Source organism: Sander lucioperca, chromosome 12, assembly GCF_008315115.2.
Source record: "Sander lucioperca isolate FBNREF2018 chromosome 12, SLUC_FBN_1.2, whole genome shotgun sequence".
Classification (NCBI taxonomy): domain Eukaryota; kingdom Metazoa; phylum Chordata; class Actinopteri; order Perciformes; family Percidae; genus Sander; species Sander lucioperca.
The window spans coordinates 31,142,751-31,159,433 of NC_050184.1; the positions used below are offsets into that span (position 1 = coordinate 31,142,751).

Here is a 16,683-nt window from a genome sequence, read left to right on the forward strand (position 1 = left end):
CTTTAATGTAAAGTGGTTTACTTTAGTTGTGGTTTAGTTTAGTTTATTAGTACTAGTGAAAGTAGGGTTAGTTAGTAGTAGCACCACTAGTACAGTAGCAGTAGTAGTTGTGTGCTTGTTGCAGAAGCATGAGTAGCAATATTAATATTGATAGTATCACTTTAGCAGGAGTTTTGCCCCCTTTGCCATAGCCCCCAATAACCCAACGAAGTGTGTGTGTGTGTGTGTGTGTGTGTGTGTGTGTGTGTGTGTGTGTGTGTGTGTGTGTGTGTGTGTGTGTGTGTGTGTGTGTGTGACTATTATGTCAACTATATGCATTACATTTTTCATAGGGGCATGAATATGTGTAGGCTGTTAAAACAGATTTTCCTCTCGGGACATTAAAGACTGACTATCTACCTATCTATCTAATAATATCAATCATAACAGCAGTATTATTAGTTAATGTCATTTTCAGAACTGTGTTTCTGTAGCTGTTGTAGTAATAACAGAAGCAATAGCAATAGTAGTAGTACTAGTAACAGAAACAGTGGCGTGCTAATGCTTACAGCTAAAGATGATGGATTACCCCAGACAAGAGGGTTTAAAGAGATAGGTACATTTAAAGAGAAACTGACATTTGTAGAGAGCACACATGTCTGACTTCTATTGTTGACTCCTATTATACTAATGCTTTTTACTTTCTTTCTTTAAATGTATAGTTCATCCATCCGTTTAGTCTGAGATATAGTGGGTGGACATAAAAACAGTAACACCTTGTCTATTTAATGCAATCTAATATAATAGTCAAAAAATCGAAAATTGAATGTATCGTGATTTGTTTGTGCAACATTTTTTTTAATCGATTCTTTTCCCTAGAATCAATATTTTTTATTTATACAGTACCGTTATTTTCTGACCGAAAGCAGAAAATGCAACAAATAAATGTTATGTACTTCTTAGTCTATATCGATGACATTTCATTTCCAGGATTGTTCAGGTGCCGACGGAAATTCCGCCGGAGGTCGGCCGGATGTCCGTCACCTTCCGCTTTCTTGCTGTTGGAATTCTAAACTTGATTTATGAGGACTATGGTTAACTGCTCCTCAGATCTCTGAAGGGTAAATCCAGACAGCTAGCTAGACTATCTGTCCAATCAAGTTTTCTGTTGCACGACTAAAACAACTTTTGAACGATCAGATGTTCTACCAAAACAAGTTCCTTCTTGAGGCTATTTTGCAGAGACACCGTTTTCTCCGTCCGGTGCCTAGCACCGCCCAAGACGATTGTGATTGGTTTAAAGAAATGCCAATAACTCGCCAGACCGTTGTCTGCAGCGTGTGGAGGAAGGTCTGGCAATGCCAGACTATGAACTTCTTTCCAAATGAAATAAATCAGACTAACTGACTGACATGTGATGTGCATTCTTTTTAGAAAGCAATTAGTTTTTAGAAATATCTCATGCTGTTTTGTCTCTAGAAGTGTATTATTCAACTTTTGTTTTTTTTAAAGCTTTAGTGCATAACTTTTTTAAATTAATGAACCTCTGTTACATTCAAGTCATTTCCAAATGAGTTGATACGAAGCCAATTACGACTATCAGCTGGATTTCTCAGTATGGCTGTGTTCAGAAACTGGTGTCATCCAGCGACTTTTGCGCGCAGAAGCTCAAGTGAAGATAATTACCTCTACTAAAGAGACAATCATGTTTTTTTAATCCTACGTGTCCTCCTTGGCTGCTGGCAACTGTGTGGAGGAGGGGTGTGGGTGGTGCACGCTCACGGAAGGTTTGTATCATGTGGATGTGCTGACAGTTTTGTTGTTATTACTTAGAATTCCTCATGGGGGAGACAGAAACTATGCACTATAGCTTTAAAGAAGGAAAAGAAAATCGCAATACTAAAGAATCGAATCGGGACAAAAGCATATCGTCCCAGCCCAAATACTCATGCATTGAATTTTACCTTCATGAAGCGTGCAGTATCACGTTTAGTTTGTGGTGGGACTGTCAAATAGGAGTCAAGTAAAGCCTTTGCTAAGTTTTAAAGCTATAGATTGTGGTTTGCATTAGGTTACATTATAGTATGCATCACAATCTGTCTGTGCTGTGATTTGAAATATGCAATAAATTGTCAACATCTATGCTAACAGGCTCCAGTCTGCTTATTTAGAACAAGGGGATTATATATTATTCTGTTTTCTTAGCTAATTGTACGGTGTATTAATAACTATAATCTATATAAAGTGCTTCTTTTATGTTGTGTTGTAAGTTTGTTTTTTCTTTTATGGGCCAGTCTGCTAATGTGCTTATGAAATTCAGGTTCACTCCCTGTTTCTGCTGTGCATTTGTATCCCTCTGTGGTGTCATAAAACCAAATTAAAATAGAGGGGGTAATATGCATGGTTTCAAACCAAGATAAAATAGCTAATTATCATGTCTCTATCTCTATTCACTCTGCTGTCTGTCCTTACTTCAATTTTCAATTGTTGCTAGAGTACAATATACCCTAGATAGGATTCCAGTATGTGACGAAAGACTGAAATATAATTTGAAGTACAATGTTGAAAAAGATTTAGAGGAAAAGGGAGGAGAGGCTGAGAATCCTTTGAATGCATTTAGCCTAACTGTGTTGTCTTACTATTAATGGAACGCTTTGGAGACGTCCTGTCCCTTGAGTTGTGGTGTGTTATATCAGATTGATTCATCTGTGAATTATTTCTCCATTCATCTCTCATTTGCACTCCTGCCAGCAGCAGATGTGTCAAGCAGCATATAGTTGTTTATGCAAATAGGAAGATAATGATATGTACTTGTTACTGTAGCAAATGTCAATCTATAAAAAACTACTCTACTTTCCAAGACAAAAAGCCAATACTTTGTTACTCAATTAGTGTGAAAGTGGATGACAGTAAATCCCCGTGGTGTGCACTCTTGGCAAACTGAAAGCTGAATAATTGCATTGTGTCATATTGAAGGTAAAAACCTTCAATATGACACAATGTAATTATTCAGCGTTCAGACTGTACTCATATTGACCTATATAGCTGGACCAATGCCAGTAGGTTAAGAGCTGCTTCACCTTTATGGCAGACCAAAAAAGTATCATTCAAGCATTGTGACCTTTGTTTGCAGTGGTCAAGAATAAATTCTCTGGGGAAACAATGGTGAGACGCAATCTTTCCACCTGTTGCTGTTGTAATTTGGTGATGCTATCACTGCAAAACAAGAATTCCAGTGATGCAGGCAATCTTACTGGCTTAAAGACGTGAAATCAAAATTCTAAATGTCTTCTTCTGTTTGGCAAAAAAATCAGAGGTAATTGCCTTGTGTGTGTGAAGGACTTCTGCTGTTGTGTACAGGTTGCACATGGTTGTATGCAAGACCGGTACAGCTAGAGAACATTTGCTCACTGACAACTGATTTTTGGCTTGAGGTACAGGGCATACAAAACATGGCCAATCACCTAACGGAGAGAAAACAGTAAGCATGTTTTATGGCATTGTAATGGCAAAACAATGAAATCTGTATGAATCTGTAGTTCTATGCATGTTCCTCCAAGTAATCCAGTTTCCTGCAACAGTCTAAAGACATATGTCTTTAGACTGTTGCAGGAAACGGGATTAGGGAATTTAGGGGAATTACAGGTTAGGGGAATTGGAAACTCAAAACTATGTCTAGGTGTGAATGTGTATGGATTTGTCTGTTTATGTGTGCTAGCCTGGATAGGATGGCCTCTTAACTGCCCCCGTGACCCTGAACAGGATAAGCCATATTGCAGATGGATAGATGGCATCCTAGAATTGATTTGATACCATGACAACAGATTGTACAAAAGAAAAAATGTCTCTATCACGTACAATTTTATTCTTTGAACAGTTGAAATTACTAAGTTACTCCTCTGCTAACAGGAATAAAAAGAAAGAAAAAATAGTAATAGATGGAAGCCACAGCCACTGATTACACTACAGTACGTAAAAGTAAAGTCAGCCTTTGATCAACTGACAGCCATGTGTTCCAGCTGCGAGGGCTGCTGCCAGATGGCCTGGCCCCTTCCCATGCACGGTCACAAATACCAGCCCCTGTCAGTCAGCACACACAGAGACCCAGAGGGAGGCTGGCCTCCGTTCTTTCTGCTGGGTTACATGTGAGAAGTTGGCTGGCTGCAGAGCGATAATGAGGTCCAGCACTAAACTTGATTGGCATGAACACAACCAGAGGTTTAGAAATCTTAGAAAAAGATTTCATCCCACACTTTTTTAGAAGTTCACTATATGAATAACCCTCCTCCTGTCTTCTCATCTCCCTTCACCTTATTCTTTCTTCACCTGTAAGCTCTCCTGCTGTCTTCTTCTGTCCCTTCAGCCTGTTCAAACTCCCACTGTGCACTTAAAAAAAAACAGCCTTGTCCTTCCTTCCCTTATCCGTCTGTATATCAACCTGTCTCATGGGGAGCTGCTGCCATCTCAAAGTGATGAGACACATCGCATGGCATGACAGGGCTATGACGTAGTGTGGGTTAGAACCCAATGGGGTCCTCTGCTCTCTGCTTCTCTCAGAGGGCACCAGTGTCCTTTGAGAGAAGCTAATAAGAAGCAACAGCAGAGTAGGCATGGGCCAGTTACCGGTTTCAAGGTATACCGCGGTTTGAAAAAGTCAAGGTTTCAAAACCACTAACATTTTCCATCATACCGTTCCTATGGTATGAGCTGTTTTTTATGAGAGAAACTGCAGTTTAGTAATCCGTCTCCCTGCCAGTGTGCATGCAAATGTTGTTTTTTACCCAGACATTTAAAAAAGTAATGCATTTTAAAGCTGTAATTGCAATACCGCAACACCGTGAAACCGTGATATTTTTGAAGGTTATCATACCATCAGAATCGTATACCGGCCCATGTCTACAGCAAAGCCACAGAGATCAGGTGCCAGAAAGTATACTTATGCTATGGATTTTATGCAGAACTGACTACTAGCTGTGTGACTTTCCCCATAAAACCCAGCTTCTTAATCCGTATGACAGGACCAGGTCACGGCCAGTGTCTGGTGGGTCCCATGATGACAACACTAGTAATTTATTCTAATGAGCGTTGGTCCCAAGACAAGCGACAAAATTACTCATTTGGGTTATCGGTCATGAAAGTTCAAGACCTCTTTTCACAGACCCGGGTGTTTTTTTCACATTCTGGATGCGTAATGTTCTCCTTTTAGCCAAGGAAACTGTCACTCTATTAAAAGACCCAAAGTGTGGTGTTTTCCCATCCTCTGCACATTTTCATCCCAGTGGTGAGAGGTTTTCCTATCACTTCTGAGCGGAGACAAGTCAGGTCATCATTGAGCAGCATATTCACTTTTACTGTCATTTCAAAAAACACACTCTTAATTGTTATGTAACAGACTGTACAGAAAAAATACTTCATTCTCTTAGCTGTTCTCATGAAGTAACTCTCTAAAAAACACTTAAACACTCTACAGTATAACCCACAACAGATATGAGTTCAAGTAGATAGAAGTGTGAGAGAATTGATGGAGCATGAAACTCAGTGTAGTTTTTGATTTAGTAATGTGAAGAGTTCTCTCTCCTTTTGTATTTTTTATATCCACTTTGGATGGGGAAAGTTGGCAAGGGTCCAAATCCTGCAGGGGAATGCATCACCAAAGCAAAGGAAAGCTGTTCAATAAATCTCCACAAGCGAGTGACCTGGACCCACTTGTAAAAACTTAGCTTTGCTTTGGAAGGCATATTTGTGTCATGACAGCTGTAAGTTTACACCTCGGCTGACTAATCAACTTTCATTCAAGTGTTGTCAATATAATGAATGGTGGACTGCCTCATTTTGGCACCCAAGTGCTTTTGAAAATAGCATGTCACAGTCTGCCCTAAACATGTGAGAGTGACCATGTCCGCTGCCACACACCGTCACAAGGGAGTAAACCGGAGAGTGGGAGGCCGTTAACGACGTCACAGTATTGTTACAGTTCTGTTAGGCTACTCACCTTCCATGTCTCCTCCCTTTTCCTTCCCACTCGTCTCTAATCCCATCCTCCCTCTGCAGTGGACGTGCATCGCATTTGGAGCAGCAGGCAGCAGGTGGAGATGACATCATCTGCACTGCAGCACACTGCAGCACTGGGTCTGAACAAAGACATGTCAGCCTAGCGCTAACTATCCCCCCTCTCTCTCTCTCTCTCTCTCTCTCTCTCTCTCTCTCTCTCTCTCTCTCTCTATCTATCTCTCTCTCTCTCTCTCTCGCTCTCACTCTCTCTCCATCTCTCTGTCTATGTCTGTCCCCCCCCCCATGTCAGCCAGAGGGAGAGGGAGAGCATAGTCTTGTACCAAGTCAGGTTGTATTGCTGTGACCTATCTTAACCCTCTGACTTCCCTCCTGACACAAGCACTCAGTCTTGAACAGGCTCTCAAATCTTCCCATGACCTTGTTTTCCACAAGCCACCATGTGGATAGGTGAAGATGGATCCCACCTAAGAAGAAACACTGCAAACGCTCAGAGCATTTCCCCCGCTTGATAAGAGAGTGATTGGCTAATCTGACAGCAGGCCCACATAGACAGTCCACAGCACATACAGGGATCAGAAGCAGAGACCTCAGTGTTGTCCTCCAAGCGCATTATTCACAATGCAGCATGTTGTCACTAAGAGCACTAATTTACCAGCCAGTGACATTATGTTTTTCTGTCCAATGATAGCAGTTACTTGACCTCTTTTACAGTGGCTTATAGGAGGGCTGACTGTGACATTAGCTCCCCAGCGAGCCCTGAGCCATGAATGCCAAGATACAGTAAAGTGCAAATGTCACCAGGTCATGCTGTGAAGGCTCCCCACTTAGAGTCATTAGGTCCCTACCTACGGTGTCAACACTGAGAAAAGAGAGTAGGCCAAGTACACAAAAGAAGAGCAAAGAAGATTTATAGACTCTATTTTTTTTGCCTTTCTCTCTCCTTTTTTTTTTTTGCTGGAGTAATGAGTCCTTCCACTCCCCTTCATCAATAAGCCAATAGCACGCAGGCAGACCATACACACAGCCATGTTCCTGTCGCCTAGTTACCGCTCGGCAGCAGGTTGCCACAGAAACGGCCTCATAGTGGCTAAATGGGGAATGCTAATGCAGTCTTCTGTATACTCCCTGCTGCAGTGGGCTCTCTGTGCCCATCCCATTCCACTGTCTACACAGAATACAGTGTGTGTGTGTGTGTGTGTGTGTGTGTGTGTGTGTGTGTGTGTGTGTGTGTGTGTGTGTGTGTGTATGTGTGTAGGTGGGGAGGTTTCCCAATTGTCATTGTGAACCTTGTGTCTTGTAATGTTACAGAAACACAATGCAACAAGTTTAGATTGCAGCGTTTGGACTGGAGTTGAATTGGAGTGTTTACTTTTTACTATTAGTTACTCAAATACATGTGTTGCCATCAAAACCTGCCCGGTAATGTCACAGCCTGCTTAATTTTTCAGTTTCCCCCTCACTTCACCTTGTTTGTTTTTTGTGTGTCTGTTTCACCAATTAAAATACATTTTAGTCTTTAGAAGTCACTTGCTCTGACCTCTTCTCACTAGAATTATTGAATTGAATTATGCAGTGTGTTCTATATTTCTGCCAAGGCTGAAAACCTGAGCAGAGGCAACCTGCAAAACCACTCTGACACAGCGTACAAAGCAGTAGCTGCCTCCTAAGCAGCATGTACAGTGAACACTCTTTGAAGTCTTATACACCTCCATTCATCTACTGTATGGAGGTGTATAAGACATATATGGAAAGGCTGGGTTTTCAAGGACTCTGGATAGGTGCAATTTGTGATTGATTCTGTACTATCAGCTTCATAGTCCTCCTACCATACAGGCTCATGGAACGGGGTTGGGCTGGGACTCCTGGCCATAATAGGGTGTACTTAATCATCAGGAGGGCCTTCAGCTGTACACTCCCCCCAGAGCATGTCTGAAGCCCTTTATGAAAGGGTGGACACATTTAACATGCCCCCACTCATTGGCCAATCGTTCAACCTGTATGAGTGTGCTGGGGTTGAGTGGTGCAGGAGAGATGGAGGCAGGAGTTTAGTGATGGCAGCCATTAGCAGATGATTAATAGGCTTTAAAGGCTATTTTAGTAAAGCCAATGTTTTGATGAAGTTAATGATTGATGCTATTGTTTTCACTCACACTCTGGGGAGAATTTTTTTATGTCACAGCTGAAAGTAGGATATTAACTTGCCATCGGCTTTGCAGTATCTCAGAAATAGACTTTGTTCTTAAATGGTTGATTGTATACCTAATGATGTTAAGCCCCACAGTCACTGCGACAGTCTTAATGCTGCTCAGAGCAACATATTTGGTGCAGCTTGTGGTGCATACTGTCTGATCATTTGTCTTGTCAGGAACACAGGGTTGTTTGTGCTGGTAATAGCAAAGACTGCCATTTTTTTTTGCACACTGGATGCTATTTGTGTGCTGACGTGTTCTTCTTCTGTGTCCCACTGTTTGCCTAGATAACCAGTTCAGAATGTCTATCCTGGAGCGCTTGGAGCAGATGGAGAGGAGGATGGCAGAGATGGCCAGCCACCAGCAGTCGAGCAGTGCAGGGAGTGGCGGAGCTGGGGGAGGAACAGGGGGAGGGGGAGGAGGAGGAGGAGGAGGGGGGGGAGGCGGAGGAGGAGGAGGCAACAACAGCCAGTCACAGGTAAAAAGCCACATCATGCAACTCATACAGTAAGTTGTTCATAAAGACGTGCATGTGACAGTACACAGCAAGCACATTTAGTTTTGTCATTATTGTTTGACAAAAGTACTGTGTAGGAATTTTTGTTGTTGTTGTTGTTTTTGTTGTTAAAGAGGCATATACAACAACAACCAGTAATGATATGCTCTTTTGTGTATGTAAGTGTTTATCTGGTCAGACGCAGGCCAGCAGCTCCTTTGAGAGTCGTGTCGTCGTGGTCTGTGAGAAGATGATGAGCAGAGCTTGCTGGGCCAAGTCCAAACATTTAATCCACTCCAAGACCTTCAGAGGCATGACACTCCTTCACCTGGCTGCAGGCCAGGGCTACGCCACCCTCATCCAGACACTTATCAAGTGGCGGTGAGAACAAAATGCTCTACATACTGGATAATGGCACTTTGTTTTGTAATTGGTGTGCACCACACTAAATAGCAGTGAGATACTCATTGTTTTCTCTCTTCCGTCCAGTACCAAACATGCTGATAGTATTGATTTGGAGTTAGAAGTGGACCCTCTCAATGTAGATCACTTCTCCTGCACGCCTCTGGTAAGAGAGCTGAAGTTAACACGTTTACAACAGTGTGAGCAAGAAAATCCTAGTTTGTGTGATGTGTCGTGAGAGAAACCTGTAGTCGGTGTAGATTGATGCTTTTTTTTACAGTCTGGTGTAATGAAACCCATTAACTCTGTTTTCCTTTGCTACTTTTTCTGTCTGTTTTCCATCCAGATGTGGGCATGTGCACTGGGTCACCTGGAGGCAGCAGTGGTCCTGTATAAATGGGACAGACGTGCCCTAGCTATCCCAGATTCTCTGGGTCGCTTACCCCTCTCAATTGCCCGATCTCGTGGCCATACCAAATTGGCCGAATGTCTAGAGCAGCTACAAAGGGAAGAGCAGCAGCCACCAGCCCCTCTACAACCCGCAACTCGCATGTCTTTCTCCCCAGCCCCCGACACCCCCACCACAGACAGCTGGATGGTCAGCTGGGCAAACAACAGTGGAGTAGCACCCAGTGGCAAGAAAGGGGGTCCTGCCACCACTACAACCACATCCAGCACCACAAGCCTCAATCCAGGCCAGTACAGTTCCCTTTTTGCCTCTGTCTCTTACTGTACACTAGTTAAGCTGATGGCCTCACATAAGTCACTAACTTGGAAAAAAGGGAAATCCCACACTCTGCTCTTGCTACAGCACCACCATTCACCAAGGAAAACCAATGCTTCGGTCCCCCCGGACCTTTACCAAGAAAGGTCTGGGGGGACAAAGGCATTTGGTTTTCCGAGTTTTTGATATTTTCCAGCGCACCTGCACAGAAGAATTGTTGGATGTGCGAATTGTTTCTTCGAAAATCTCACAAGTCACTGACTGGAAGAACCCCTATTTTCTGTCTTTATCTGTGTATTATCCTGCTAATTGTTACTTTTGTGTGTTTTTTGCAGACTTAAGGAGGCCCAGGTCAGAGCCCTCCAACTACTACAGCAGTGAGGGCCAACGAGACCTCCCACTAGCTAAAAAACATAAACCCAACCCAGAATTGTTTCAGACTCGGCCTGACAAGGCCATGTCTGTTCCTCTAAGCCTGGAGCAGCAACAGCTCCACAAGCTGTCCTCTAGCCCCAAGAGCCTGTCCTCAGAAGGCCTGAGCTCAGACAAAGGCCTGTCTACAGGAAGCAGCACAGGGACAACCAGATGGACCTCCAGACAGAGTTTCTCCAGCAGCGGCATGGGGAGGAAGGCGTTGGGGGTCAGTGGAAGCAGCAGCCTGGGGAAGGAGAAACTGGTCAACCGGTTGCGTCAGCGGGAACAGCTAGGCATGCTGGTGATGGCTGACAGAGAAATGGCTGATGCAGAACTGTTATCCTATCGGGAAGATCTGGAGAACCAGGACTGTCTCACACAGATGGATGACCTGCAGGTGAGAGGAAACAAATGTGTAGAACTTAGAACTAGTACAGCCACAGATGAAAGGTTCAAAATAATTCAAACCAAAAACATTTTGCTGTTGATTTAAATGCCTGCATCACAGAAATTGCATAACATAATACTTAATATTAAAGTATAGTAACATATAGTAGAGCTGTTCCAATGCCAAAAACAGTATTAAAACAGTAACTCAATTGAAACTGGCAACACTAGTGCCACCCCTCAAAATTGAAGCTTTGTATTCTGTACACATTGCCGTTTTACTAGTGGGATTGTTTAAGTGTAAATTACTGCCAAATTGCGGACATTTTGCTAACGTTTGATTTGACTGGGTGCATAGACTCATACTTACGTTCCGATACTGGTATCAGTATCAGAACAACTCTAACATATAGTATAGTTACTATATACTATATACTTACTATATACATTATTATATATAGTATATATATTATCAGAGGGAGGCTGCAGTATGGCTATTTTAGTGGCACCACTTTGGAAAGTGGCATGTTCATGAACTACATTGTCCCCAGTGAAGAAAGCATGGCAAGATGAGATTTCAATTGGACATAACCGCACCATGCCACCTCTTTTATGTCCGCCTTCTGCATTGGGTAGGCAGCATGCACCAGGCCAACCTGGCACTCTGTCGATGGCCATCACTGCATAATAAACTCTCTCTCTATTGATCCACTTCCATAGCCAAGGGATTCTTCCAGCCATCAATCTACGTCTAACTACTCCTCCAACAGATGAAGTGCTGGATTAGGAAGTTTAGCTTCTAACAGTATCACTCTCATCCTTATTCCACTCCATTGGCATTAAAGCCAACATTTTTGTCACATGACATGACAAAAACAATTAAACCTGCGTGTCTAGATCATGTTCAATCACAAAAAAAGGCAGTCACTCAACTATATATAGTGATAAACATTGACAAGGTGGGTCCTCCCCTCACTCATCTTTGTTTGTCCCAATGAAAAAGGCAAATATGATGACTCTGGCAGAACACATCATTGAAGCAACACCAGAGAGAATCAAAAGGGAGAACTTCACAACAGTGGACTCTGTGCCTGTAGACACGTCAGGGGTCAGCAACACCATGAACTGGCTGGCCAACTACCTTGGAGATGTGGAACAGCTGCCAAGCATCATACACCTACGGTAAGCAGCACCGTGGGGAAGGGAATTGCAGATATGCATATTGGATTGCCAGTGTGTGGGTGAACTGAAGTTGATTTTGGTGTACAGTGTATTCTGCTGAAACAGGATATTCTGTATTAAGCATAAGGCCAGGATGGATCATTCGAAAATGTAAACCATAGGGGTATCAATTTGAAAAAAGAGGTTGTTTTATTTGATGGAGTGGGCAGTGGCTCAGGAGTGCTTATTATCTGTGACAGTGTTAATTTTTGATTCAGTGTTAAAATTTTGTTTAATTCACACCCACTACAGTTTCCGCCAACGTCTCAAGCAGGCAATCAAAGAAACAAACAGAAAATAATTCTTTCTGTTATGAGTTGTATATGTACATATACATGTATGTGGCATGAAAATTTGGCACACTGTGTCAAAAGATCAATTTGTTGTGACTTTGATTCCTGCATCCACCACTATTGTACTAAACATTACTTATTAGTTAGATGTACAAATTGATCACAAGTGTAAGATAGACATTTTTCATTTACTATGAATATGAACTAAAGTGACCAGTTCTGTCATCTTCTTTCCTTAGATCTCTGTATAATGAAACCCTGACCCCCTCGTCCAACCCCAGCCTCAGTCCTGGGGGGTCTCCACTGAGAGAGGGGCCCCTGGAGAGGTCTACGCTCCCATCCCCAGCTGACTGGAGTGAGTTCATCAATGCCTCCAACAGCAAGGTGGAGCGAGACCTGGCCCAGCTGACTCTGTCAGATCCAGAGCAGAGAGAGCTGTATGAGGCTGCCCGCCTAGTCCAAACTGCCTTCCGCAAGTACAAGGTACAGGCCCGGCGCTCAGGTGCCATATGCTGTGTGTACTGCAGCCCGCAGTGACAGGCTGTACAGTTAGGACCGGTATTAGTAGATGTTTTGTTTTTGGCGTTTGGAGAGATGTTGAAGGGTTCACTTTTATTTGGTTCCAAGCTATGGAGCTCTGATTTTTGCTTGAATTTTTGCAGTAAAGATCAGGGTTGTGATGCTGTTCATTAGTATCTTACGTCTTGGGATATACTGTTTCTAATCATGCTTAATATTATTCACATTTTTCTATCTCTACCTCTGTCTCATTCTCTGTTCCTCTGCTCATATACACATTACAACATGAACAGAAATATATCCAAATATGTCCCTGTGGTTTCAGCATGGGAAGGTGCCTTGAGCAGAGCATGGCCTTGCTTAGAGGAACGACTGCACTGTCCCCCGTATCCCTGCTCCACTTAGACACAATTAAGCTTATGTTCTCGTCCTCTCTCTTTGCCTCTGTTTCTCTCTCTTAGTTAGGTGTATGGAGCCTGCTACTGCCTGTTTTAAACTAGCTCTCCACACACCAGTCCTTTCCCCCTGCCCGATCCCATTCCTCAACTCGCCACCCACCCCCCCACCCCGCAGCTCCTTTTAATGAGTTTTCATATGACAAACTGTTCGCTGTCATTTCCAGTAATCTGTTATGCCTGTCTACCAGCTGATACTGAGGTGGACCTTTGGCTCTCTGTCGCTCAACGGTTCACCTCCTCCTCCCCACTGATCACATGGGGGCCGGTTCCCCAGGTGTGGACTCATGCCGGCCACCAGGAGACCTCAGGGAGACTTGACAGAGCCACTAATATCCTTTGTGGCAAAATGCAGGTTCAACTGTGACCTCTGACCTATCCCACTCTACTCTCCAACAGGGGCGGCCGCTCCGAGAGCAACAGGAAGTAGCTGCTGCTGTTATTCAACGTTGTTACAAGAAATACAAACAGGTAGGCAACGCCAAAGCATTGATGGTCACATCTAATAAGTGCTTTTGTTTACAGGTTAGCGTATATCACAGTCTCTTGGTACACAGATGCGTTAACTATCGAAATACTCTTAAATATATTTAATTAAGCTTTTTTTTTTAAACTCAACAGTTTTTTGAGAATAGAGTATGTTAGTGCATCATTCACAATATTTCCCTTTTTTCTGTTTGCAAGCTAACATGGATAGCCTTGAAGGTAAAAAAAAAAAAAAAAAAACATTCACTACCGGCAGCTGAATTCATTGCCAAACTTCAGGTTGTGTTCCTCTACTATAGCGTGAACCCATAACACTGCATTGCAGTATTCACACACAGCAAAGCATGACATATTGTTTTGTTCTCGTTGGCAGTATGCACTTTATAAGAAGATGACGCAGGCCGCCATCCTTATCCAGAGTAAGTTCCGCAGCTACCACGAACAGAAGAAGTTTCAGCAGAGCAGGAGGGCTGCCGTGCTCATTCAGCAATACTACCGCAGCTACAAGGAGTTTGGCAGGCTGAAGCCCCACCACCGCGGGGCTGCTGCCGCCCTCATGCAGCACAAACTAAGGTAGACACTCAGCCACGTACTGTAACCGTTTTTTTTTTTTTTAGTTTATTAACCCTTGTGTTGTCATCCCGTCGACCATGAACTTGTTATCCTTCCGAGTCAAAACTGAAAATTAACAATTTCTGTCGCTTTTTTCAATGTTTTTTGTCACTTTTCTTAATGCTTTTTTTTAATTCATGGTCAATAAACCTAGTTCGTATGACATTTTTGAGTTAAAAAAAGAAATTATGAATTATTTTGCATAATAGTTAAGATCAGAGGATATTGAGTGAATCACAGACTGCTATCTGTCAAAGTTTAGTCAGGAGAAAATTGAATAAAACATCCAAAAGTCAATGAAAGTAATCATTGATTTTACCTGCGAAGATCGTTGTATGGAATTCATCCATGCATCCATGTTATTTTTGGGCAATTTAGTAAAAACATATTTCTGATACAAAAAAAAACGGGTCAAATTTGACCCGAGGACAACACAAGGGTTAATTGTATTGCGTTTTGGAATGGAACCCCATTCACATTTTCAATGAAAGATACAAGTTGACCCTAATTAATTTTAACAGAGATGCATGCCAGTTGTCGACTGTTGCTCTACAACAAACAGTAAGACACTATTCTCTTTCTGATGTTTTACAGAGGTAGTCTGCTCACAAAGAGGCAGGATCAGGCTGCCAGGAAGATCATGAGGTTCCTACGTCGCTGCCGCCACAGGTAGACCCCAACACTTCCTCATACACATACTAACATACTCATTTTAGACATACTGTACATACACACACAACTTTACATAGGCTAGATAAAACTTCACACTCAGATTTACTGCACGGGCTGGTTCATGGTCTGAAAAAATAGAATCCCATGAGCTAATTGGTAAGACACAGTAGAAACTACCACTATTTTCAAAATATTGTCCATCTCTCAACTATTCTTTAAACTCGGTGTTGTGTGTTTGATTTATTTTTGTCTGACAAATTGGTGGTGGTCCGAAATGTCTCCCAACACCTAAGCTCCACCCCCTCCCCCTCACTGTATTTGGCCCCAACCTGTCCTCGCCCCCTCCCTCACAGTGCCTACTGTGTGCTAATAGCTGTCTGGTATTGTTTTGCTGTTTATGCCAAGCCCCTTGATGGACCATAGACTGTTCAAGCGGGTGAGTGCAGCCTCAGCAACTCAGTTCGTACCTCTCTCGTTCTGTCTCTCTCTCTCTCTCTCTCTCTCTCTCTCTCTCTCTCTCTTTCTCTCTCTCTCTCTCTCTCTCTCTCTCTCTCTCTCTCTTTCTCTCTCTGATACTCTGTATGCCTCTTTCTCCTTCTTATCTCCCTCTCCGTCTCTCACTCTTTAATAATATAATTATCTCCTCCTGAGGTCTCTGCCTTTGCATTCTCTCTCTCCTTCCCTCACTCTCATTTTCTCTTTTGCTCTTTCTGTTCCATCCCTCCACCCACCCTTCCTCCTTCTCCATCACTGTTGCTTGATGCCTGCTTGCATGAAGGCTGCCGACTGGAGCCACAGGTGGACTAAGAAGCTCAGATTAAGAGCAGAACCTATCTCGAACTAACAAAATGCTTATGAATGACAATATCACTGCAACACTTAACAAACACTTCTCTGACTCTCTTTATCTCTGTCTTTCTCTCCTTGGGAATTACTTTTTGTTTGTTTTGGTTTTTTTACTTTGGTTTTGGTTTTTGGTTTTGTGCAGATTGCCAGTTTGAGAAAACGGGAAGCTTTTTCCAATCATGTTTTATTCTGCTGCATGTCAAGTGGTGACAACTATGAGCCTTGCTCTTCTACCTTTAGGCATGCTATGGGCCTGCTGTTTCTCAAGTAGTTGTCTGTCTGTCTGACTGGCTGTGTGTCCTGTTTCTAGCCACTCGACAGACTGAGGGGGGGACTTAACCCCTCTGATTTCAGTTTACTAAAACTGTGTCAAACTGTTGAATGTATTATGCCCACTGGTTCATCAAAACAAATAATAAAAAAGTACATTATACACCTGAATGGGAAAAAGCTCTGAACATCATATATATATATATATATCTATATACGCATATAGAAGTTTAAGCATTTAGTTATTACACAAACCTTTAACCTCCTTGCTGTTGACATTCATATTTCATGTTTTTACTCTTTTCCATATCGGCTGTATACTGTCCTAAAATAGGGCACCATGCTTTTAGAGCAGGTGAGGTTGTTGATGTGATATAGGTTAGGAAGCTGTGGTAGCATATAGGTCACAGAAGTTAGAACAAAAACAAACAAAAGGTTCCTCTACCCTTTGGGACTAAAACAAAGAACTTAATAGATTCATACCTCCAGGGAGTACTCCAGAACAGCATGAGAGGATGTAGCACACACATAGTGTGTGTGTGTGTGTGTGTGTGTGTGTGGGTGTGTGAGAGAGAGTGAGTGAGTGAGTGAGTGAGTGTGTGTACGCGCATCTACGTAGGTCTCTTCTCTCTTCAGTACATAAATGTTACAGTAGTTACCTTCTGCTTTAAATAAGAATAGGGCTAAATCCATTACATGATAGTGG

The 16,683-nt window shown here is 42.7% G+C and overlaps 1 protein-coding gene across 11 annotated transcripts in view; it reads left to right on the forward strand.

The window, feature by feature from the left end:
• camta1a (calmodulin binding transcription activator 1a) overlaps window positions 1-16,683 on the forward strand; it is a 293,919-nt gene that overhangs the window by 274,708 nt on the left and 2,528 nt on the right. For 5 of the 11 annotated variants that reach the window (XM_031290212.2, XM_031290219.2, XM_031290217.2 and 2 more), the window contains 12 exons: window positions 8,468-8,658; window positions 8,861-9,057; window positions 9,166-9,244; window positions 9,425-9,773; window positions 10,138-10,613; window positions 11,607-11,785; window positions 12,357-12,600; window positions 13,491-13,562; window positions 13,776-13,796; window positions 13,951-14,150; window positions 14,784-14,858; window positions 15,267-15,297. In XM_031290212.2, coding sequence (XP_031146072.1) covers window positions 8,468-8,658; window positions 8,861-9,057; window positions 9,166-9,244; window positions 9,425-9,773; window positions 10,138-10,613; window positions 11,607-11,785; window positions 12,357-12,600; window positions 13,491-13,562; window positions 13,776-13,796; window positions 13,951-14,150; window positions 14,784-14,858; window positions 15,267-15,297 — 2,114 coding nt within the window. Of the gene's footprint in view, window positions 1-8,467; window positions 8,659-8,860; window positions 9,058-9,165; window positions 9,245-9,424; window positions 9,774-10,137; window positions 10,614-11,606; window positions 11,786-12,356; window positions 12,601-13,490; window positions 13,563-13,775; window positions 13,797-13,950; window positions 14,151-14,783; window positions 14,859-15,266; window positions 15,321-16,683 lie in introns of all 11 variants that reach the window. The other 6 variants (XM_031290222.2, XM_031290214.2, XM_031290213.2 and 3 more) reach the window with 6 other exon arrangements.